A 23,788-nucleotide genomic window follows, 5' to 3' on the forward strand; every position below is an offset into this window, starting at 1 on the left:
GTACCTCTCCAAAATATGACTTTGGTAAAAGTCCAAGTCACTGACTGAAATGTTACTTGAGTTAAAGTCTTAAAGTATTTGAAACTTCTTGTACTTAAGTATGGAAATTACTGTAAAAATGGATGTACTCAAGTAATGTAATGAAAAGTACAAGTAAAAAGTAAAACAAGGCAAATGCAGTTTGAATGACATTTTTTATATTTTGGTAAACTTGTCAAATACACTTAAAATAATGTACCCAACCAAGTGCAGGCAAAATTAAACCTGCTAATAGATATACCTGCAGGCATCATTTAGTTAAGAAAATTAGGTGCTTTACCTATAGCACAAGGTTAACTTAACCTGCTTTACAACTGAACCAGCTTCTTAGTAAACCCTCCAGGACAGAAAATACAAAGTTTTTGTAAGCCTTAAGTTTTCCCTTCAAGTAAGGTCAGTGCTAAAAATGAGAAAAATAAATAGTACAGAAAATGCAGCCAACATGAAGAAAAAGATCTGTTACGATTACTCTACTTCACAAATCAGTGAATCAGTCAATCCTACAGTCAGTAGGTGGTGCACACAACTGGTCATTATGCAAAAGAAAAAAAGAATTGGGAGGGAAATGCAGCTTATTGGCATCTGTAAACCTGGTTTTGAACTTGCATGCCTTTCCTATATTCGTTAAGTTTAGTCTAAATTGCTATCGCTATGGCTTCTGTCCCCCTTGAACAGAGGAGTCTAGGTAGCCTGCTACAGTCAACATTAGGCCTAAGCTAAATACACCAGTGAAACAATGCCAAAACAAAGTTCATTTCACAATACAGTAGTGCCTAGTGACCAAGCTATAGTTACTGAAACAGGAGGATTATAACCATTTCATAAGACGTTACCTAGATGTGTTTCTTCAAGTTGGACGGGGAGTTTTTGTAAGATAGAATTTCCACATCTTCGGGCAGGAATAACATAAACTGCATGCGGTACGACGAATCTTTAACACCCACGAAAGAGTATATTGTGTTTAAATAAGGCCATAGGCTCTCATCACCAGTTGGTGGTTCCCCTGGAGCCGTGTCCGACGTAGTTGCAGTCGTTGTGGTCTCCGTCTCCTCCTCCATGTGGCTGCTGCTGATAGCGAGACTTGCTTTGTGTTTAATGGGAGAAGCGAAACAGGTGTATCCTATTGGAGGTGATGAACAAGCCCAGGCAAGTAGGCTACGGACTTTGTTCGGTAGCCTACTTGCTACTTGCTAATCAGTAGGTGGGATCAAAACACTTTGTTTCTCTCTCTCGCTTTTTTGTAACGAGTAACTAAACCACACATTGAAAATGTATCGGAGTGAAAGTACGCAATTAAGTTCGGAAATATAGTGAAGTAAAAGTGAAAGTCATCAAAAATGTTCATACTCGAGGAAAGTATGAAGTACTCCAAAATATACTTAAGTAAAGTAGTGAAGTATTTTTACTTCGTTACTATACAACACTGGTGGCCAAACATGCTGGAGCTCCGTTTTGGTAGCCAGGTAACAGGCGGAAGTATGCTGGGGTTGCTAGGTAACGGGGAAGTGACTGCTGATTTGTGATGTTACATTTAAAAAGGTTTTGAAACGGCTCATTTTCCAGACGCCAAAAACATTAACTTATTGCCAAAAACCGCTGGATGTTTTTTTAAGCGCTTAGGCAGTTTTTAGAAGCAGTTGAGACCCAAATAGATGTATAAAAAAGGGCAAGATGTAATTTTTGCATAGCTCATCTCCTATAAATATTTTTAGCACCTGGTAAACGTCAGATCATTTTAAAAAAGTGGACGAGGTTGTACTTTTTTCCCGAACAGTACATAAAACGACAGTTTTGAATAACTAGCTTGACCCTTGACCCTTGGGGTACCCCATATGTAACTACTGTGTTATCTATTCACACAAAGAAGTTTCTGTTCTTGAGAGAATCAAACCAGTCCAGTGCTGTACTCCAGTCACTTTCATTATATGTCTGGCCAGTATAAATGAGATTCACAATTATATTTGTTAAAAACAAGAGAGGAGTTACTTATGCGAGAAAACAGAAAAATGACTAGGTATTGAGCTTGTTTAAATTGATCATGTGATTGATTTATTGTTTATTGCGGCAGGCCTGGGGACTCCAGTGTCTCTGTTACAGCTGGGTAGAGACTCAGTGATCTGTCCTGAATAAATTAAATGAACCCGTTCCCCTATGGGCTTACAGTCGGCGGCGAAGGCCTTGATGGTGCAATCGCTGGTTGCTGAATCGAGCTGTATGAACATGGGAAGATAGTTTGAAAACATCTCTGGGGTGTTGTACTGAGGCGTTGGATTTCAAGCAGCGGCTTGAGGAATTCTGGGCATCGACGGTCCATCTTTTCTTTCTGCAGAGCGACAGTTGTTGAGTGAAAGGTTAAACCCTCCAGATGGGTTGCAGAAAAAAGGGAAGCAAACGTCATGTCCTCTCACACTCCGCCCTAATCACCCCACAAAAAAAAAAAAACATATCACAACTGGCTCAGTGTTGCGTTACCTCATACCGTGGCCATCATCGAGTTCCCGCAGGTATGCACCCGCTGCGTGATGAATTACAGACAGATGCAGAGGCAAGCGACTGCGCCACGCGTTCCTGAGAAGACGGACTAAAAAGTTGACAGATACGCCGTTACCGAAGACTTTGAACACGGGCCGGGCGGAGGAAGCACACCCAGAATTGATTTCTGTTTCTTAAATCTTCCTCACAGAAGCCTTGGCCTAATTAGAGAACAATCTGTGTCGACAGTGGGAGACAAAGGGAAAGCAGAGGACTGTATCTTAAAGCACAAACTACATAACGCAGGACTGTCTGCACCTTTAAATGTTATTAAACATATCATACAAAACAGTAAAGAAAAGTTATGAAGTTAGATGTTTATTATCTTTTCTGTTCAATAAATGTCCCACTCTTTGCACAGTTGTTCTAATTCAGCCAAAAATAAGAGATTTTTTATCACTTTCATGCCACAGCAACTTAGTCAGATGAAAGTCTGGGTTTTGACTAGGACATTTCGAGAGTTTGCTTATTTATTCACTCAAAATCAACAAATATCCACATTTTCTGCAAACTCTCACCTGCAGGTGGCAGTATTTCTTAGTTCTACTAAACTGCGGCCTTGGATTTTCTTGATGTTAAGTTACAGTCCGTGATAAATTTGGCGAGTAACAAAAAGTCACATTTGCTGTCATACATAAAGGCAAATACTGCAAAATTTTGTGGAAATATAAAAAACTTAGCAACACAAAATCTGAGTTTCACCTAAAAAAACTCAAAAACATTTATGAAATCATGTGGGACCAATCAAATTGGAAAAAACTATTGAATTTTATTTAATTTTAAGAAGAACATATTTTGATATTAACATTTTTTGTTTCATAAAATTTCAGTCCCTCCAGTTTTTCACAATTAATGAAAAATCCACAGATCCTCACATTTTTTTTAACGCTAATGCATAGTTATGAATTTAGTGACAATTTTTAGCAAAAATGGTAAAGAAAACAAACATTTTGTTTAAGTGACCTTGCTTTTACTGCAGTACTAAGTTGTAATAGTCCATAATCTGTAACAAAAATTTAGCTTTTTATGTTCTTTAAGGAATAATAATTTTTTTAAAAGTATTGTTTTGTAATTTTTTTTCTACATTTAGATTTTGTATGGGGTTTAATGAGGAAAATATATTGCAAAAATCTTGCAAATATCTTTAAAGTATCACCAAGATATCTGATTTTGATAGCAAAAAAAAAATCAAAAATTAGTTACTCACAGAAAACTTACTTACACTGCATTTTCAGTCTGGTCTGTAAATATAGAGAACTTTTTCTTTTAAATAATCAAATCAAATTCTTGAAAACTGCCTTTTAAAATTTCCTTAGTGTCTTTCATCTAAAATGAAACAAAGCAAATACTTTTAAAAATCCAAAAGTAGGTCAAAACTTGCTAAAAAATAAAACCAACAATGTATTTAAACTTTATTTAGTGATTTATCATTACTAAAATGGTCAAATATTTTCATTCTGATGCACGTTTCCACCTCTGAACCCTTTAAAATCTTCGCAGAATAGCTTATTTTTTTGTAAATGACTATAATTATCTCTCATACAGTAATTAAGAACAGTTTAATCCATACATGGAAGGACAAACAGCCTTGTTTTGTAAGGCGTTTTCACCTTACACAGATTCTGAGAAAGGTTCATTAGGAGAAAGGATCTTCTTAAATATTAAAGGCTGAAGCACAGCAGCCAGAAACAAAAAGTAGGTCAACCAAATTTACACAGACCTCCCCTAGCTCAAATCCTCCTGTTGAAAACTGAGCGCTCTTATTTCCTGCAGAATAACCTGCTTTTTGAAATCTTTAATTACCAGCAGAGAGGAATTTTCTGCATGCTTTTGGTTCTTGGATGAAGGTTTAAAGATCTAATTTTCTTCTTCCTTTGCAACGTGATCTCATTTAAAGGTGACCTAATTTAGAATGTGACAGATTTTATGGTTTGTAACTGCAAAGCTGGATAAATTTATTCTTTGATGTTTTTTTTAAAAAGTGAATTTATCCATTTTACTCTTCTTTGTGTAAGAAATACAGCTCTGTTTGGGTCATAATAAAATGCCCTCCAGCCAGTAAATACCACCGATGTTCATCCAGAATATAATAACCAGCATTCTGCAAGTCTATATATAGATATATATTTGAATTTTGCACTTGGTTTCAGGTCAATTCAGGATAGTGGAAGCAGTTTGGATAAAGGTGATCTGAGTGAGCTGCCTTTATAGTGGGACAAAAAAAATCTATAATATATATTTAGGCAATAGATGCATGATCAATATAAATGAATAATATGTTTAATAAAATATTGCTGCTCAACTTTTCACTGCTGGCTGAAAGAAATGGTGGAATCAACTGGCTCACTCACTCTTTGGTTACCTAGCAACTCAGTCATTCTTTGGTTACCTAGCAACAACCTATTAAGTAACTTGCGCAGCAGCTAATCTGGAGCAATACAGTTATCCAACATTGTATTTTTACATGTAAGTTTTAGTTTTAGACTAGTAAATCTCATCCAGTTAGTAAAAATTAGCTTGAGACATTTTAAGTTATTATAGCACAAATGAGCTCAACTTCTCCATTTTTTGTCATGCCACAAAAACAAATTTAAGTGGAGTTTCATGTGATATTTCATCAACAAAGCGTGTTGAATAATTATAAAGATGAAAGAAAATTAACTTTAAAAGCTGTTAAAATTAAATAACATTTCTTACTTCATTTCCAAGTCGGTGTGGCGGTCCTGAAAAGGTTTTTCTAATTACGATTTCATCAGAAATATGTAAATTTGTTCAAACATTTATACTATAAAGCACACATGGTAACAGGAGCTCTCAGTTTTATTGAAACAGCTGCTGAGTGGCATGACTGCGCTGTACTATAAAGGGCAAAAGGTTGTATTAACAAAGCACGAGCGGCGGGAACATGTTACTACGACTCGGTGTTGGGTTCTGGTGAAGCGGAGGCGCTCGTCCCAGAATCTCCAGCAGTTAGCACGTTAGCTTTAAGCCTCGGCTGAAAATTGTAGACACTTTTAAATTGTCTAATGTATTAAGCATCCCTTTAACCTTAGACTGCACTGGAAATAAAACCGGGTAATGCTGGGTTTCCCCATCATTTATTTGCCTCATCTGCGTTTATTCGGGTAAAAATCAATGTGTGTGTATATATATATATATATATATATATATATATATATATATATATATATACACACACATTGATTTTTATATATATATATATATATATATATATATATATATATATACACTGTATATACGTATATATGTATGTATATATATCTCTTTTTATGTATAAATATATTTTATATATAAATATTTATAAACATAAATATTTATATAATATTTATATTAAATAAATATGATAAATATATATTTTTATATATATAAACATTTGTGCTGCTTAAGTTATCAAAATAATATAAACTAGCTTGAATGATTAGTTTTTATGAGAAGCTGAAAATATAATTTTTTCTGATTCCATACACACAAGTTGAAATTTTGGTTTATTTTACGGTTACAAATGATGCATTTTCTTTACTGCACAAGAACATGTTTTAAAAACAATCTTTTTCCATAAAAAAACATTTTTTACAGGAAAAATCAACCTTTACAAATGTAAAAAGTACAAACTACTGTTTCTACCGATTTATTTATTTACGACAATTTTATGTCAAATCAACAAAGTTGAACTATAAATTGTTTTATAGTTATGGATTTTTCCTGTGACAGTTTTACTGTTTATAACTGACAATCAAACAAACATTTAAAATGGCCGTGTTTAGCTTTGTTGTTCAGTGCGGAAATAAAATCATTTTTATGAGTCAAATGTTAATTTGGTTGGACAGTTTTTCAGTGTAACTGCTTAAACAAGCAGAGGAAGACGAGAAAATGTCAGAAGAGATTAACGTAGCGTGCTCCACCGAGGTTAGCCTTCAAATGCGAGTCGGCAGGAGAGACAAACTGACGGAGATGAAGAGAACATTGTGATATTTATCAGCTTGTTTTCTGAATTATTAAGAGTTGCGTTTGTTTGTTTTTTAATGTGCTGCCACAGAACAAAAAAACAAAATCATAAAGCCTTTGGTTCTAAATAAAGTATGCTTTTAATATACAATTTATATCACAATATTTAAGCTTTATCTTTTATGAGTTTCTCAGACACAGACAACTAACGGACGCTAACAGAAGCTAATGGTGGCAACTAAAATGTAAACAGTTTTACGTTTGCACATACTTTGATGTTTTATGTAGTTTATGTTGATATAATTTCTTTTAGGATCCAGCAGAACTCCACAGTTGATTTGCTAAAGAAACTATGTGTCTGAAACAATACAGTTAAAAGCTAACGAAAGCTAACTGTAGCATTACCTAAAACACTTTTCTTTTACTTTTTCATCATATTTTATAGATGTTTTCATATCAAAATGATCTCTGGTTTGAATCTGGTGTCACTTGTTTTAGGAATCAGCAGAACTCCACAGATTAATTGTTAAAAATAAATCCAATATGAAACTTATGCATACAGGTAAGCTAGCAGAAGCTAACAGTTGTATTACCTAAAACATAAATTGTTCTACTTTTTCATCTTCTTTGATTGATGTTTATATGGTTCATTTCAAAATTAGACCTAGTTTGAATCTGGTGTTGGTTGTTGGAATCATATAATTGCTAACGAAATCAAAAGCAAATGGAAGCTAACTGAAGCTAACGGATGCTAATGAAAGCTAACCGTATTATTCTAATCTAAAATGTCAGCACTAATATTCTGTGTTCTGATTATTGTTAACAGTGGAAAGATTTCACACCAAACTTCTGAAGAGAGTTTGTATGAAAATATAACAATTTATTACATTTTCCACACCAAGTTTTAACACATTTCAAGAGTGAAAATGAGAAACTAAACCAGATCTTTCCTGTTTCCCCTCAAATTTACTACTTCAATCAGAAATAAGAAAAATATCATTCCTCTTGACATTTGTGAATTAAGTGGAATATTTTTAGACTTTAATGCAGTCCAGTCATCAATAAATGTATTAAACATTTACTTTGTTTTTTTTTTTACATGGTTTAAAAACTTTTTGTTTTTTTGAATTTAGTCCATTAATAGTAAGTAGATATTAATTATTATTTTCATTTTTCTTCTTTGATAATTGGTTAGATCTTAATGTAAAATATTTTAGTATTAATAATGACAATTAATAACAAATATTGTGCTACTCATTCATTCTGAGACTGGTTGGTTTATGGGAATTAAAACCCTTTACAGTAACTAATAGCTCCTACAGTTATTTATGCAGTAACTCTGAGGTACAGTAAAATACCTTCTGGTAACTAAGCTTTTATCATATCTTAACTTTAGTGTTACTTTGTAGTTAACATTAGCTAACTAGCTAGACGAGCTTTGGAGAGTAAAAACTGGTTTTAAACTTTAGATACGTGTTGAATTATTTGTATTTCAGTTTGGTATTGATATTTATAGGGTCACCAGAAACTGAGCACAATAATGTCAACAAAAATTCCACATTATTAAATATATATATATTATAGTATATAGAGAATATATTTCATCTACATTTAGTTTTGCTCTCCCTTCTCCCCTTTAAAAAACATGGAATCAGATTAAAGTAGGACAGAGAAGCAGCGGAATAAAAACTGCTGAGAATGAGGATTTGCATTAAGCAAAGAGGAAGATATATTATCCATTTAACAGATACCTGGAAGACAGGGAAACAGATGACTGCTGAGTAAAGTTATTTAGGTCAAAGCATGAAGGCCAGACGATAATGAGAGCGAAGATAGATCTGCAGCTGCGGCTTATGTTTAGCGTTAGCATGTTAGCAGGGAGGGATTAGGTGGTCATAGTGGTTCCAGTAGTGTGTTAACAGCCTCTTACAGAGAAAAGCAGGATCTCATGATGATGGGTGAAGGAAGATGAATAGAGGAGAATCACAACATTTAGTAGATCTCATTTTTATCACTTAAGGAGTTTTCACACCTGATGGATTTGGTTCTGTTGGGGAACAAAGTTGCTACATTTGTTCCATTTTTAGCTGCTGCAGTTAGTTTTCTCACTGCACTGTCAAACAAAATTAACTCCAAAAAAAACCCTGTTCCTCTCCTCACCTGTGGGGGCGCTGGACCATTGAAGGAAACGATTCAAAAACCTTCTGAAGAAGACGCTGAACGCAGCTTTCTTCTTCAGAAAATGTAAAAAAAAATTGGAGTGGCGTCAAATTTTAGCAGCTGTAGGATTTCTCTTGTCTCTGGCAAAAAACTACAAGCTAATTTTTGCGCCAACGCTAAACTCTAAACATTTGTTTTGGTTGTATTTACCCAGAATGCCCTGTGCTGTAGTCCACTTCCTGCTTTTGGGGCGGACTCCGGTCCGCTTGGCGTTCACATGGGCCGATCAACTGAACCAAAACCAAGGCTTATAGGCGGACTAGAGTTTGCATTTTTCAACGAACGAACCAAACTTTCTAGACAAACAATTTAGAGTTTGATTAAATTAAAATTCTAAAATACTTTATTGATCCCAAAGGTAATTTAAATGTTATGTAACTCAAATTAACTTAAATAGAAATTGCTATTTTAGATTTTGATGGCTGTTGTTAGAAAAGCTCTCCTGTAGCAGTCTGTATTACAGTGAATTTGAATAAGCCTCTGACTGAAGACACTCGCATGAAGAGGACGGTCACATATAACTTTATACAAAAACATATCTTATAAAGTAAAAAAAAATCTATTTAATTGGATTTTATCCAATTTTTCTATTATTCTTTATATTGGTTTTAGATATTTTTACCCAGAATGCCCTGTGCTGTAGTCCACTTCCTGCTTTTGTTATTATTTATTTTGTTACTATGCAGTAAATTTCTCCACTTTGAGGTCAATAAAAACTTTTCTATGAATTAAAATGACAGTAAAGTTAAATGTTTTTGTAGAACCATTTCAATTATCCGTTTTAATCTTAATTCATTACTAAATCAGGGTTGTTAAAAATATTTTAATGTTTTTTCTGTGCTTCTTTTTGTAATTAAGTGATTTGCTGTGGTGCTTCTGGCACTGATTACCTCGTATTATAAAGAGTAACTCTGCCGCTGAGTTGTTTACATTCTTGAGCGGCTGATCGAGCTTTTCAAAGCCGGCTAATGCCACCAATAAGACCCCAAATCCCCGTGCGATTTGAGCAGAAGATGTTTGGGATGCAGGGCAGGAGTAGAATGGAGAGCAGGAATCCCTCAGTAAGCGCAATGACAGAGACGTAAATAACGACAAGGACTCAGCTAAGAAACCCAGTAATGACTTTCACAGACTCTCGGCTTCCCTTATTAAGCTGCATTAGCTTCCAACCTCAAGAAGACGCAAATAATTCGTCATAAATAATCGCAGAATGTCAAGTTGTAAAATGTTCTTCCTTCCCTTTCTCCTTTTTTCCATTCCTTCATTACTTTTCTCTTTCCTCCTCCTTTCCATAACTCCTTCATTCCTTCCTTCCTTCCTTTTTTCCTACCCTTTTCATTTGTTCTTTCCTACTTTCCTTTGATCTTTTTTTATTCTTCCTCTTTTCCTCCCTCCTGCCCTTTGTGTCTTTTTCTTTTGCTTCCTTCTTTACTTCTTTCCTTCCTATATTCCTCCCTTCCATCCTTTTGTCCTTCCTTCCTTACTTCTTTCCTTGCTTCTTCTTTCCATAATTCCTTCCTTCTTTCCATTCTTCTTTCTTCTCTCCCTTCTTTCTTTCTTCCTTTATTCATTCATCTCTTCCTATTTTCCTTCCTTCCTTTCCTATTTCCTTTTTTCCTTCTGTCCCTCATCCCTTCTTTCCTTTCTCCTTTCCTCTCTCCCTTCTTTCTTCCTTCCTTTATTCCTCCCTCCCTTCCATCGTCTCTTCCAATCTTTCCTCTTTTTTCCCTCCCTACCTCCTTTCCTCCCTTCTTTCCTTCCTATCCTGAAGTTTAAACAGTCCAGTGATATTATTAACGTAGATCTTTTAAATAGATGCTGAATGCTGCCGGAGCTAAGCCAGCTGTGGGCTTCGGTTTTCCTGGCAGACATAAATTTATTCCTGATCTTCGTTCCTCCGGCTGCTAAAGCAACCCAGATTTCTGCGATCCTGGAACTTTGATGTTCTTTATCCCATCAAAAGCTCATTTGTCTCGAGGCCGAGCCTTTCGGTGAAATTTAAAGCTCAATTATTCCTCATGATCTCTGTAAGAAAAAACAAAAAAAATCTCACTTATATTTATCTCAGCCTCGCTGTTTCTGTAAAGCTTGTTCGGATCGCGCACCGTTCGCTTGTTAAAATTCAATATTCCTTTTTGCCAGAAGCGATCCCTGCAGAAATGAAGGAGAGTTAGACGACTGTTTGTTAAAACTCTGGTTTCATGCACTGGTTGGATTTCTTTACCCAGAGATTTTGCCTTAAAGTGCAAACTCATCCACTTTTAAAAATGACCTTTACCAGGTACTAAAAATATTTAAAGGTAACCTACTATGCAAAATTCATGTTATGCACATTTCTGTTGTTGCATTTGGGTTTCTACTTCTTCTACAAACAATCCAAGAACTTTAAAAATCACTGGGCTGGTTTTTGGCAACAAGTTCATGTTTTTTAGTGTCTAGAAAATGACATAAGAAAAAAGGAGTACATTTCCGCAAAAAAAACTCTGGAAAGAAAAAAAATCTCGGAAATGTCTTAGTTTAAAAGTTAAAAAGTTACTTGGAAAAAACCCCAAATTTTTGTATTGGTCTTTTAAATTTCTTAGTTTGAAAATTAAAATTTGAGTTTAAAAACATTCCAAAATTTTGAGATTGATCTCAGAAATTTCTTAGTTTGAAAAGTGAAAATGTGCTAAAATAATTTGTACTAAAATTTTTAGATTGATCTTGGACATTTTCTACAAAAAACTCAGAAGTTTCTGAGTTTCAAAAGTTAGCTAAAACTTTCTGCTACAACTTTCTTTTTCAAGAAAATTTAAAAGTTTGATCTCTCAATTTACTCCTTTTTTTGTTTCCTCTCTACACCATTGCTTAAATCAGCAGGTCCTGGTGCTCACCTAGCAACCCAGAAGCCCTCACTGTTACCTAGCAACCCCAGCCAAGCTCACTCCCGTTACCTAGCAACATAAGTTCCAGCACTTTTGTATGGCTGGTTTTACCTAAAACAGTTCACTCTGAACGAATCAAACTGAAATCTTGTTATCTGAGATTGATCTGTTTTTTGTATCGGCCACCAAAAGCGATACAATCAAACGATGCCTGTCCTAATCTGTACAGGTCATCTTTAATGTGTCACCATGGCAACTCTTTGTTTTCCTACACAGATTCATTAGATTAATTTAAGTTTTGATTATTAAACAATAAATTTTTTCACCTGAAGGTAGATATAAATGGTTTAAGAAGCTGGTAAACACCCAACCCTGTTGTAATCATGCACCGATACATACAAATTATAAAAGGGTGCACTTTCTTTTTCCCCATGTCTGCTTTTTATATAACTAAACTGATAAGTGCCCATAGTTATGTGCAGGAATGATTAGCTATTGATGGCAATAATTACTGGGGTCTCTTGAGGATTCAGATCACAAGATGTTGCTCTTCAAACAGTTCACTGAGTCCCAACGTTTTAATGTGGCTGCGCAAAATTAGTGCTGCTGGTGCTAGATGATATGAAATAATGAGGATGTACTAATTAATTTGCATAATTGTTGTTTAATTGCAGAAGCCCAGAGCGATAAGGCTGCAGCAGCCCCTGCTGGTAAGAGTCTAAGTGGCACCAAATCTGAGCTCTCAAGGGAATCCACAGTAACTCAGCTTACACTGCAAAAACACAAAACCTTACCAAGTATATTGGTCTAGTTTCTAGTGCAAATGTCTTACTGGACTTGAAATAAGACAAAACTAACTCGCAAGCAACTTTTCAGCAACATAGCAGCTTCTTTTAAATCAATAATTCCTGAATATTGATGAAAAATGACTGGTTCTACTGGCAGATTGTTTCACTTGTATGCATAAACATAACATGATGAAATTCAGATGTTTGGTTTTTAAATTTAAAATTTAAAATAAAGTAATGTTTTTGTTGATTGATGATCTAAATGTATGTATTTTATTTTCTATGGGTTCATTATCTGTCACATTAAAGCTGGTGAAATGTAAGAATAGACTTAGATTAGTTGGTTTATTAGAGATAAACCAGTTGCTCTCAATAATCAAAAAAAAAAAAAAAAAACAGATCACCAAAACTTCATACAGTAATGTAGTCGGCACAAATGTGTTTAAAGGCTTCTAAACTTAAAAACATCTAATAATTTACTTTGTTTTAAGTGAAATAATCTGCCAGTGGATTTACTACTTACTTTTATTCATATTAAGGAATTATTGACTAAAAAAGTCAAAAAGTTGCCGAAAGGTTACTTGTAAGTTGGTTTTGTACGACAGTGCATTTCGGCTGTTATAGATAGAAAAATGAGTAAATTTCTGCCAAAAAAACCCCAAAATTTTGAGATTATTATCAGAAATTTTCTAGAAAAATAAGTAAAAATGTTCAACTTTTGAAACTAAGAGAATTTTCAACTTTTTCCCCCCAAATTTCTAAGACTAAGCAAAAATTTTCTGATTTCACTTTACAAACTCCGAAATTTCAAAAAAAAATTTTCTCAACAATGTCTGAGATTCTCAGAATATGAGTTTTTGCCAGGACATTTTCAAAACTTCAATCTCAGAAATTTCCAAGGTTTTCCAAAAAAAAAAATAATTAAAAATTAAGCTAGAATCTCTTGAGGGTTTTTTTTTTGCAAATGTTTCACTTTACAAACTGAGAAATGTCCATGTTCTTTCTTGAAAATTTCTGAGATTATTTTCAAAATATCCAGGGTTTTTTTCTACCTTATTTTCAACTTTTCAAACTTAGGAATTTCCATGTTTTTTTTTCTAGAAATTTTCTGAAATTAATCCAAGTTTTTTGGCAGAAATGTACTGCTCCTCTACTATTTTAGCTGTAATGGCTCTAATACACCATTGCAGTTTTGTTTTATTTCAAGTACTAAGTTATTTACACTAGAAATTAGACAAAAACATTTGGTAATATTGTATGTTTTTGTAGTGTAGCTGACACTTACTCCGTTGCTTTATGCTCAGACTGACCTCTCCAGAATCATTTCTGATTAATGTTCTTGCTGTTCTTCCTTTCAGACAAAAAGGGTAAGAGAAACCCACCACATCCTTCCCAATCGTTCCTATAATCATCATCATCACCATCATCATCCGGTGTTTCTTTCCGATCATTCAGAGAAGCCAGCGGAGGAGGACGGTAAGGCTGAGTGATGAAACAAACACAGAAGCTGTGATCTTCTGTGGTGATGGGACTGAGTGTGGAGGTGCATGACTCCCACGGCGTCGCTGCTGGATGGAGCAGGATGCTGTTTTACCGTCTCTGTGGCGTTTATCGGCGCCGAGCGCTCACTTTTAGCTCCGCCATTTAAACCCAGCTGGTAGAATCTGGACCGAAGCAGGAGCCGTTTATTCAGTCTGCATGGATCCATGTGTGACTTTTGGTATTTCAGCGCAGCTTTATGTCATGCAATCCAGATTATTTCCTCACATCTGTCTTTTACTCTTATTGTAGTCATCTACACTGCAAAACACAAATTTTTACCAATTATTTTTGGTTTATTTCAAATATCTTAATACACTAGAAATAAGACTAACTTACAAGTCATTTTTCAGCAACATACAAGAGCTTTTTTAAAGCCAATAATCCCTTAAGATTTATTTTAAAAAGTGCTTGTTCCACTGGAAGATTATTTTACTTGTAATATGGAGAAATTACGTTGTTATAAGTGAAATTATCTCATAACACAACTATTACTTTTTCGTCAATGTTAAAGAATTATTTATTTAAAACAAGCTACTGAATATCCCTAAAAAATTACTTGCGAGTTAGTTTTGTACGACGATGTATTAGTTATTGTAGATAAGAAAAAAAGAAAGGAGTAAATTAATGGGAAAAAATTCAGAAATCTGTTAGAAAAAAAATTGTTCCAGTGGAACGAGTATTATTTCATCAATAGAAAATAATTATTGACTTAAAAACAACTCCCATATTTTGCTGAAAAATTACCTGCAAGTTTTGTTTTATTTCAAGTGTACTAAGATATTTGCACAATAAATAAATAAATCAAAAATACTTTTTGTTTTGTGTTTTTGCAGTGCATTAAAAAATATGTTAAAAACATTTTTGGTTAAGAAAAAAATAATAATTTATGACACACCAATGGAAGAAAAGCTAATTTAATAAAAAAAATTTAATCCACTTTGAAGGAAGGTTAAGAAAATCTTTTGAATGAGGGACTCAAAAAAAGGTTTGTTTTATTTAGTTGAAAAGTACGGAGCCCTGCAGGGGACATGGGGAAAATGTTTCTTTTGCGTTCCCTCGCATTATTCGTACTGCAATATTTGCTATATTGTCAAAAATGTCAATTTAAAAATTTAAATGTATGCACATTTAAAAAGCCTCTGTGAAAACGTGTTTATTATTAATTGTTCGGTGCAAAAAACTGATTGGAAATCGATTTATTCACTGCCTGTTTATGTCAGCTTGTGTAAAGCTGAGATGAAGCTGCACATGAAAACTTTAAAGCATTCAGACAACCAACACAAAAAGACACCACAAAACTGTCAGATGACTTTATTACCCCGTAATAATAATAACTCAGAAATAGTAAAATGATAATAATAATAATAATAACAACTTACCTTCACAAACGTAAACAAACGGGGTTTACTGATCTCTCCTTTTGACCAGATGAGATCCAGTTTTTCATCCAGAAACTCTCCAGATGAGTCTGCTGTGAAACAAAGGATGAACCAAACAAGGTTTTCTTAAAATGAAGTTTCAAACCTCCTGAATAAATAAACTCAAATTAAACCTTGGATCTCTCTAAATATTTCTGTTTTATTTCCAGGCTTTCCAGACGTCTTTCCCAGCGGTAATTTAATTCTATATCATAACTCGTTCTGCGTCAAACTCCTGGATTAAATCAAGCGGCTCAGATATTCCCTCAGCCCTTGATGTTAAGCATGTTTGGTTGCGCTCCGCTGAGTGTGTCTGATTTCCTCCGCGCTGCGATCAGTTGTCGCCGCACGTTTTTCCCAACATGCTGCAGATCATGAGACGTTTGAGGAAAACAGGAGGAACCAGTGATTTTTCCTCACATTTATGTCCCCAGCTGCATAAAAAACCAAAGAAAAATCCAGACGTTTTCAGTGAATTTCATGACTGTGGATAAACTAAGTGTGAAATTGTTGAATATGTTATGCTAGATGACCATAAAAGATTTATGTTCAATGTTTTTACAGCTGCATATATCAAAGGGAATCATAATGAAGGAGATTATTTATTTTCCTTCTGTCCGGGAAATGTTATAAGAGTTCCTGGGGATCCTTTGTTAAATCCAGACTTATGAGTGTTCAATTTGCTCAGACTTGGTTCACTTTAATGTCAGCTCACATTCACACCAGCCTTGTTTGGTCCGTTTTAATCAAAGTCCAGTCCGTTTGTCTGGAAAGTCCGGTATGTTTGGGAAGGTGTGAATGTGCCGTCAACCCAAAAAATAGACCTCAGTCCTCAGTTCAGTTTAAGAGAAATCTGGTGCAGTTTGAATGCTTATGTGAAAACCAAGCTGACCAGAAACCGTTCCAAAAGCAGGAACGGACTACTGCGCATGGCATTCTGGGTAACTACAACCAAAACAAACGCACTAGTTTAATGCCAGCATGAGAAATGACTCGTAGTCTTTTACAAAATAAAAAAGAAATCCTATATCCGCCACTCCATTTTTTGTTTATTTTTGCACTCGGTGTCTTCTTCAGAGGTTTTTCTGTCATGTCCTTTTGTAGTCCTTGGTGCAGCGCCCCCACAGGCAAGGAGGGGAACTGGTTTTTCAAAGGGTTTGAATCATTTGACACAGTGCAGTGTGAAAGTGAACTGCATCAGCTGAAAATGTAACAAATGTTGCAGTTTTGGTCCCCAGTTTAACCGAGTTTACCGGACTACCAGGTGGGAAAACATCCAGGTCATTCACAGCAGCCGTGTTTAGTCCGTTTTAATTTAACTCTAGTTTGTTTGTAGAAAGTTCAGTTCAGTTGGTGGTGTTCGTAATCAAACACCTGGGTCTTAGTTTAGTTGAATTGAACTCTGGTCTAGTTTGAATGCATATGTGAACACCAAGCGAACCAGAGACTGCTCCAAAAGCTGGAAGCGGACGAGAGCGCAGGGCATTCTGGGTAAATACAATCAAAACAAACGTGCTAGCGGAACAAATGTCGCAAAAGCAAAATCCTACAGCCGCTAAAATCTGACGCACTCCACTTTTGTCTACATTTTGTGAAGAAGGAAGTTGCGCTCAGTTTCTTCTTCAGAGGTTTTCATGTTTTTTCCTTCAGTGGTTCTTGGTGCAGCGCCCCCCACAGGTTTTTGAAAGGTTTTGGTTCGTTTGACACACTACAGTGTTAAATTGAACCGCAGCAGCTGAAAATATAACTCTTCAATCGAACCGAGTCTATCGGTGTGAAAACATCCTAAAACTCAAAAGGAAGAAAGATGTTCCCGTGCGTCTGCAGCCAGTTATCATAATAAACTTTCCGCAGAGTGATTAAGCGTTTTTGCACGTGTGCAGTGATGAAGTGGAGCAGCCATTTAAACCAACACCGCAGCTCATTTATAATGAGTCGCGGTCTTCGGGGGGCCAACACTCGGCGAGTTACATTTATGCCCCACAAGACTCCTTTGTAAGCGATGATCATGAGCAGCAAACGAGACATTAAACCTGAACAAGCATGTCTGCCTGTACTCCCTGATGTAAAGCTTTCCCCACCTTCTTCCTCTCTCTGCTTCTCACTCGAACCTGAATGCTTTCTGCTTCCTCACACAGCATAGATCAAAGAAATCGACTCCAGCGTTTGTGATGTAATGTTGGTGTTGGCTAAAGATGATAAGAGCTTTCTGGGGTGTCGAGCTCTAATCATGGATCTTCTTAAAGGGCCGCTTGTGCCAGAGTGTATTAATGAAACCCAATAACAAATTGTTAAAATATTTATAAATAGCTATAAGTTCTTCTCAAAATGATATAATATTGAACATCTTTTCACACTGATCAGTTCCTCCAGGATTTTATGATTGCTTTGAGATTTTTATTTTTTTCTGCAATCAAAATTATAGCTTTTGTGGAGCTAATTTAGAAACCGTTCCGTTTTCGTATGATGGTAAATGTGAATATTTCACAATACAACTTGACATCAGGTGAGGCTGAGGCAGCAGTAGGAGACATAAGAAACACTGCCACCTGCAGGTGGGAGGTAGCATCACTTAAAACTAATGTGTTTTGCAATTTCTGCTGAAAATTTGTGCGAATAAATGCGGCAATCTGTCGATTTTATGGAGGTCAAAAAACTGGATGGACTAATTGATGTAATTTGCCAATAAATAGATAAAAACTGCTTTGATTCAATTGATAAAATGATATTTAAAAAGCCAACTGTAATCTCGAAACTTCTATTTATGTGGCGACTAGAGGGTCGAATAAAAACTAACGAGTTTTGAGTTTGACATGTGCTTTACAGGTTTTACACTGCAAAAACACAAAATTGTAAAATCAAAGTGTTTTTCTTTTGTCTGGTTTCTAGTGCAAATATCTCAGTACGCTTAAAATAAGACAAAACTAACTTAAAAGTAACATCTAAGCAAGATTCACTAAAGTTTGTTTTTAGTAATTAATTCCATAATATAGATTTAAAAAATTGTTATATTGACAGATTATTTCTCTTCTATTCTAACATGACATTTTTGCCATCTTACAAGTAAAATAATCTGCCAGTGGAACTATTTTTTTCCTCAATATTTTGTCATTATTTACTAAAAATAAGCTCCTATATCTTGCTGAAAAGTTACTTGTAAGTTTCGTCTTATTTCAAGTGTACTGAGATATTTGCACAAAAAAGTTGCAAAACGTCTTGGTAAGATTTTGTGTTTTTGCAGTGTAATGGTGAAAAGTAATGGCTCACGTCTGCCAGACTTGAAGTGTTTTTGCATCTTCACATCCTGCATCTTAACATCTCTGCAGACCTCACACATCCTGGACACAAAATGTTCTTCAGGCTGGCATTAGAAAGTGAAATTAAAAAAAAGAAGCATCTTTCACAGAGACATTTTCTTCCACCAGGTTGTCTCTCTGATGAAACCCTTACTGCCTGAGTGCAAATTCATGTACATGTTCCTTAATTCTAAGATTTAATCTGTTAAAATCGTGTTCAGTCATTAGTACGGCTCTGTGTGTAAAGCTTACAGTACATTACTCCTGCTTTACGGCACATTGACTCCTGTCCTTAGTACCATTAACTGGTATCCAGCCCTCTGTAGGTAAATCTATAGCAGCCTGCTTGTTTCTGCAAATTTACATCGTTATTAATAGACATTTAAAACCATAATAGTTGTCGCAATGCTATTTAAAATAACAAAACACATCAGATTAGCGGCTAGATGAAAGCAGTCGACTTTAAAACAAGTTAATATAGAAGATGAACAAGCTGGTGACTTTAAAGATTAGTTAGTAAATGCAAGCAAAGCGCTGCTATATGATGGATTTGTGCTTTATATGTTAGAAATTAGCTCCTTTATGCTACAGTTGGAGAATATTACAGTCCAATATGTATGTAATTAACACAGTTATGGTTCTGTTGTCACTGTCTTTTCATGAGATTTAGAAATTGCTGCTACAATAAACTAGTAATAACTGTGAAATTAACAGTATTATTCAGCCGCAGTATCTCTGGTGTCTTTAATAGCTTTAAAAATCAGTAAATTGACTGAGGTTTTAATTAAAAGCTTTGTCTAGTCAGCTAAAAATGTGTGCAGCATTTATCTGCTGGCCACTAAAATGTTACTATTTTTTTTAATTTCCTTCAGGGAAAGACAAGTGGGACCAACACGCTGAAAAATGCAGTTTAATTAGGATTTTACATCCCAGTTCTCAGAATTATGAAACAAATGCTGGGACATTTAAACTTTTCAAATTATAGAATTATTGAATCCACAAATACATGTTTTATAACAATTTCTTCTATTGATTTAATGAAAAAAAAAATTTTAAATTTGAATATTCACTGTGTATTATTTCAACTTAGCGATCTTAAATGAACGGCAGCCATGTTGGATTTGAGATAGTAATTGGTCAGAGACCTACACTGTAAAAAAAGGAAATCATACGAAGTATTTTTGGTCTAGTGAAAATCCGTTACTATGCTTGAAATAAGACCAAACTAATTTATAAGCAAGTTTTCAGCAAGACATAGGAGCTTGTTTAGAGACAGTAATTCCTTAAAATTTATTAAGAAATACTAACAACATTTCGCCAATATTATAAGTGAAATAATCTGACAGTGAAAGTAGTATGTTTTCATCAATATTATGGAATTATTTGCTTTAAACAAGCTCCTATATCTTGCTGATAAGTTGATTATGAGTTAGTTTTGTCTTATACTGTGTACTAAGGTATTTGCATTAGAAATTAGACTAAAAATACTTAAGATTTTCTGTTTTTGCAGTGTGTAATTTTAAAATCTGAGTTCCACCTGGTGTTAGAACAAAGAAAGTCAGACTTTTGAGTACTAAAGGTATGTGCTTTTAGCTGTAAGAGCTTGTCCGAAAAGGGACTTATTACGCAAAATTCACTTTTTGCACAATTTTATTCTTCCGCTTGAATCTCTCGAGAAACAGTCCAAGAACAAAACATCCAGCCATTTTTCTGGCAATAAGTTGATATTTTTTGGTGTCTGGAAAACAAGCAGCTTCAAAAACTCACGATTATTAAGTCACTCCCCTGTTACCTAGCAACCTCAGCGGAGCTCAGCCCGTCACCTAGCAACCGTAGCCAAACTCCAACACGTTTGGCCAGCCGATTTTATCGCTGTTTGCGCTGCTGGAAAAGACTGTTGTACAATTGCGTGTCTGTTCCCAATTATTTTCACATTAATCTGTGAACGTTGAGTTGAGGGGGCGTGGCCAGCTGCAGCTTATTTGCATAAAAGTGACAGGACCCTAAAACAGCTCATTCTGAAAGGTGCTCAAAATAGGCATAATCAGCAGCTGATATCTAATTATTTCAGAACGATTTTGTACAAAAATCTAATTAACATGTTTTATGTAGCTCACAGAGCTATTCTAAGTGATTTAAAAGGAAGCAAAATGGGTCTCCTTTAAGAATGTGGCTTCAATTATTCTGCTATTTGTGTCAGAAAATATGAAATTTTATGGCATTTAGAATAAATTATGTTTTACTTTTTTAATTGGCATGACTTGATTTTAAAAAGTAATAATAATAAAAGCAAAGCTTAGCATGCAAGCTTCAAAATAAATAATTGCAGATTTTTTCCAAGTGTTATAAAAGGCTTTTATTATAAATAGTCTCTAAATGTCCCTGCAGGCTTTTGTCCAAAACTCAGATCTCCAGCTTTACTGCCAGATATAGTGAGGAGTTAATTTCACAGAGAATTTTCCCAGCGAACGCGATGGAGGATCCGGTGTTACAGTGTAAGACTGCAAACATTCAAAAGTGTCCCCTGGGTTTTCTTTCCGAGATCCGCTTTCCTGTTTAGCATTCTGACTGAAACCCTTTAAATCATCCTGAACAGCTGAACTTGGATCTGTCCTCTGGGGTACTTTTGATTAAAAGATCGAATTAACTGAACCCATAAAAGCAGTGAGGAGGTTCAGGCAGGGAGTGGTGCCCACAGCATGGCTCTGTGAATTTATGAAGAAGCATGACCTCATTTGACTCGTGACCCTGGATCCATTCAGGAGTTTTTTTACGTTTAAAGGGGACCTATTATGCAAGAATTCGCATTTTACATGTTTTCGTACTTTTATTTGTGTCTCAATTGCTTAAAAATGCTTTAAAAAACCCCTACTGCTGTGTTTTGGCAATAAGTTAATGTTTCTTCTAAGTGTTTGGGAACTTCCAGAGTGTAACCTAGCAACCCCCACAGAGTTCCACCCTGTTACCTAGCAACCCAAGTGGAACTCCAGCACGTTTAGTCAGCTCAAATAACTCAATTCAAAAATACTTTATTGTGATCTTAAAGGGAAGTTAAATGTGGTTATTGCTCATGTAATTAAAGGTCGGTAACAGCTGAGGGTGGAATGTAAGCAGTGGTGAACTCTCACGGTAAATATTATGCTACTACCAAGAGTTTTAATGTGCTTTACAACGGCTGCTGGAAAAGACAAGTGTTTTGTTGGTGACTTACCATCCAGAAACCGATCGCTGCATTCTCTTTGGTTGCACAAGAGGCTCCGCTTTTGCTTTACAAAGATGTACGGTTGTAAAATTGCGCATCGGTTTGCCGCCATTTTCAAGTGCAAACGGCTTATTTTGCACTAACCAGACTGGAACCTCATTATCTAAGAAGGATTTTGTGCAAAACATGTAAAAACCATGTTTTGTATAGACCATAGATCCTAACATATTCAAGAAGCACAGTAGGTCACCTCTAAAATTGACCTACTATTAAAACAATTTGTTGTCATGGTGACAGAAACATAACATGTGGTTTAGAGAAACAGTTTCTTACAGTTATGTTGAAGACAGGCGGAAAGGTGCATGAAAGCACGTTGATTTGATTAAGAGCAAAGGCAGGTTCTGCACAGATTGATGTCTCACTTGCTGTCTCTGTCTTTTGTTTTTTTTTCCTCATTTGGTGCAGAGTTGCCTCTTGATGGTAAGAAAAAATAATGTTTTAGTTTTTCTGTGAAGAATTCTGACTGACAAGCAAACACGTTACAAAGATGGCGCTTTTAACAGAAACAGAGTTTTTTTGTCAGACGACTACACAGTTGGTTTTTACCCCAACAGTTGAGTAAAGAGAGTTAAAATCCTCAGTTCAGGACCTAGAGATGATAATTTGATGTTTTAATCAGGGCTGGGAAATATGGCAAAAACATAAAATTTCCCATTTCACTTGTCTTTTTTTTCTTTCACATTTTTTCCAGTAAAGTAATTAGAAATAACAGGAAACATTTTCAATGAGTGGCTTTTATTTTAGTCACCCCTTTAGTGAGTTGCACTATTGAGTATTAGGACGAGGCTATGGGAATTATTGTTCAATTACAAAAATTAATTCATAATATTGGCAGAATAAAGACGCAATTTTACCATTATGAGACAAACAAAATTATATATTTTTTACTACTACTTTATTCTCATATTAAGACTTTATTGTCATTTGATTTCAACTTAATTGTCATAGAACTTTATTCTATGACTGAATTCTTGTAATATTATGACTTTTTTTCCTATTTAAAAAAGAAAAAAAATTGCGTGATATTTATACGTAATTGTAAGATTGATCTGAATTCAAAGTACAAAAAAATAGAAGTTGTAAAACAAGATGGCCGCCCTGGACATGTTGACATCACTCTCTGCACTATGGAAAAAAACCCTTAGATTTTCTAAAAATGAAATCTTCAAAAACCAAAACATTTTGCCCAGCAACGTTTTGCCCTTAAATTAAACCCAGATATTTTCCCCGACAGTTCAGAGATGCTTTAGTGATTTGCTTGGTCCGTTTGTCTCCTCCTGTGGTGTTCTGTCTGTGGATTCATCGGTGCTGCTGGGTCATGTTTTCCTGCTCTAATCTGTCGTCTGTGGTTGAATTTTCATCTCAGATGCTGCACCAGGAGAAGGTGGTGAGATGTCTGAGCAGAGCAGTCTGTTTGTGGTGAAGCCAGAGAGCGCCACCGCCACCAAAGGTTTGCCAAAATAAACTCTGAGTAAGACGTTAAAACGAGTGAAAAAAGTTAACTTTACATCATTATATGATGTAAAGTTAAAAAAAAAGGCAATTTTTTCACCTTTGATATAACATTCTGTACAAAAACTGTTGAAGACCGTATTTGGTTCAGTTTCAACATGTTTCACTTTGCAGCATTTACTTTTAGCTCGTTAAGGTATCATCGGTTTGCCTTTGTCAGTTTTGCTCGCACAACTGACTCAAAGTCTTCTGGAGAGAAATGATGAGGGCACAGATCAGATCCTTTGGACGTCATCTTTGTCTCCGACTCTCTCCCACTGCAGTCTTCTTGTGTTTTCGTGTGGGAAGTGATGTAGACTCACCTCACAGTTTTTTGTTTATTTTTTAGTTACAGCCAACAGTGACACAG

The 23,788-nt window shown here is 35.2% G+C and overlaps 1 protein-coding gene across 3 annotated transcripts in view; it reads left to right on the top strand.

Moving 5' to 3' along the window:
- mybpc2 (myosin binding protein C, fast type) overlaps positions 1-23,788 on the top strand; it is a 67,216-nt gene that overhangs the window by 9,609 nt on the left and 33,819 nt on the right. The window contains exons 2-6 of one of the 3 annotated variants that reach the window (XM_023349681.1): positions 12,296-12,331; positions 13,768-13,776; positions 13,865-13,885; positions 22,333-22,347; positions 23,294-23,377. In XM_023349681.1, the coding sequence (XP_023205449.1) occupies positions 12,296-12,331; positions 13,768-13,776; positions 13,865-13,885; positions 22,333-22,347; positions 23,294-23,377 (165 nt within the window). The remainder of the gene's footprint in view (positions 1-12,295; positions 12,332-13,767; positions 13,777-13,864; positions 13,886-22,332; positions 22,348-23,293; positions 23,378-23,788) is intronic. The other 2 variants (XM_023349682.1, XM_023349683.1) reach the window with 2 other exon arrangements.

Source organism: Xiphophorus maculatus, chromosome 16, assembly GCF_002775205.1.
Source record: "Xiphophorus maculatus strain JP 163 A chromosome 16, X_maculatus-5.0-male, whole genome shotgun sequence".
NCBI classification, from domain to species: Eukaryota; Metazoa; Chordata; class Actinopteri; order Cyprinodontiformes; family Poeciliidae; genus Xiphophorus; species Xiphophorus maculatus.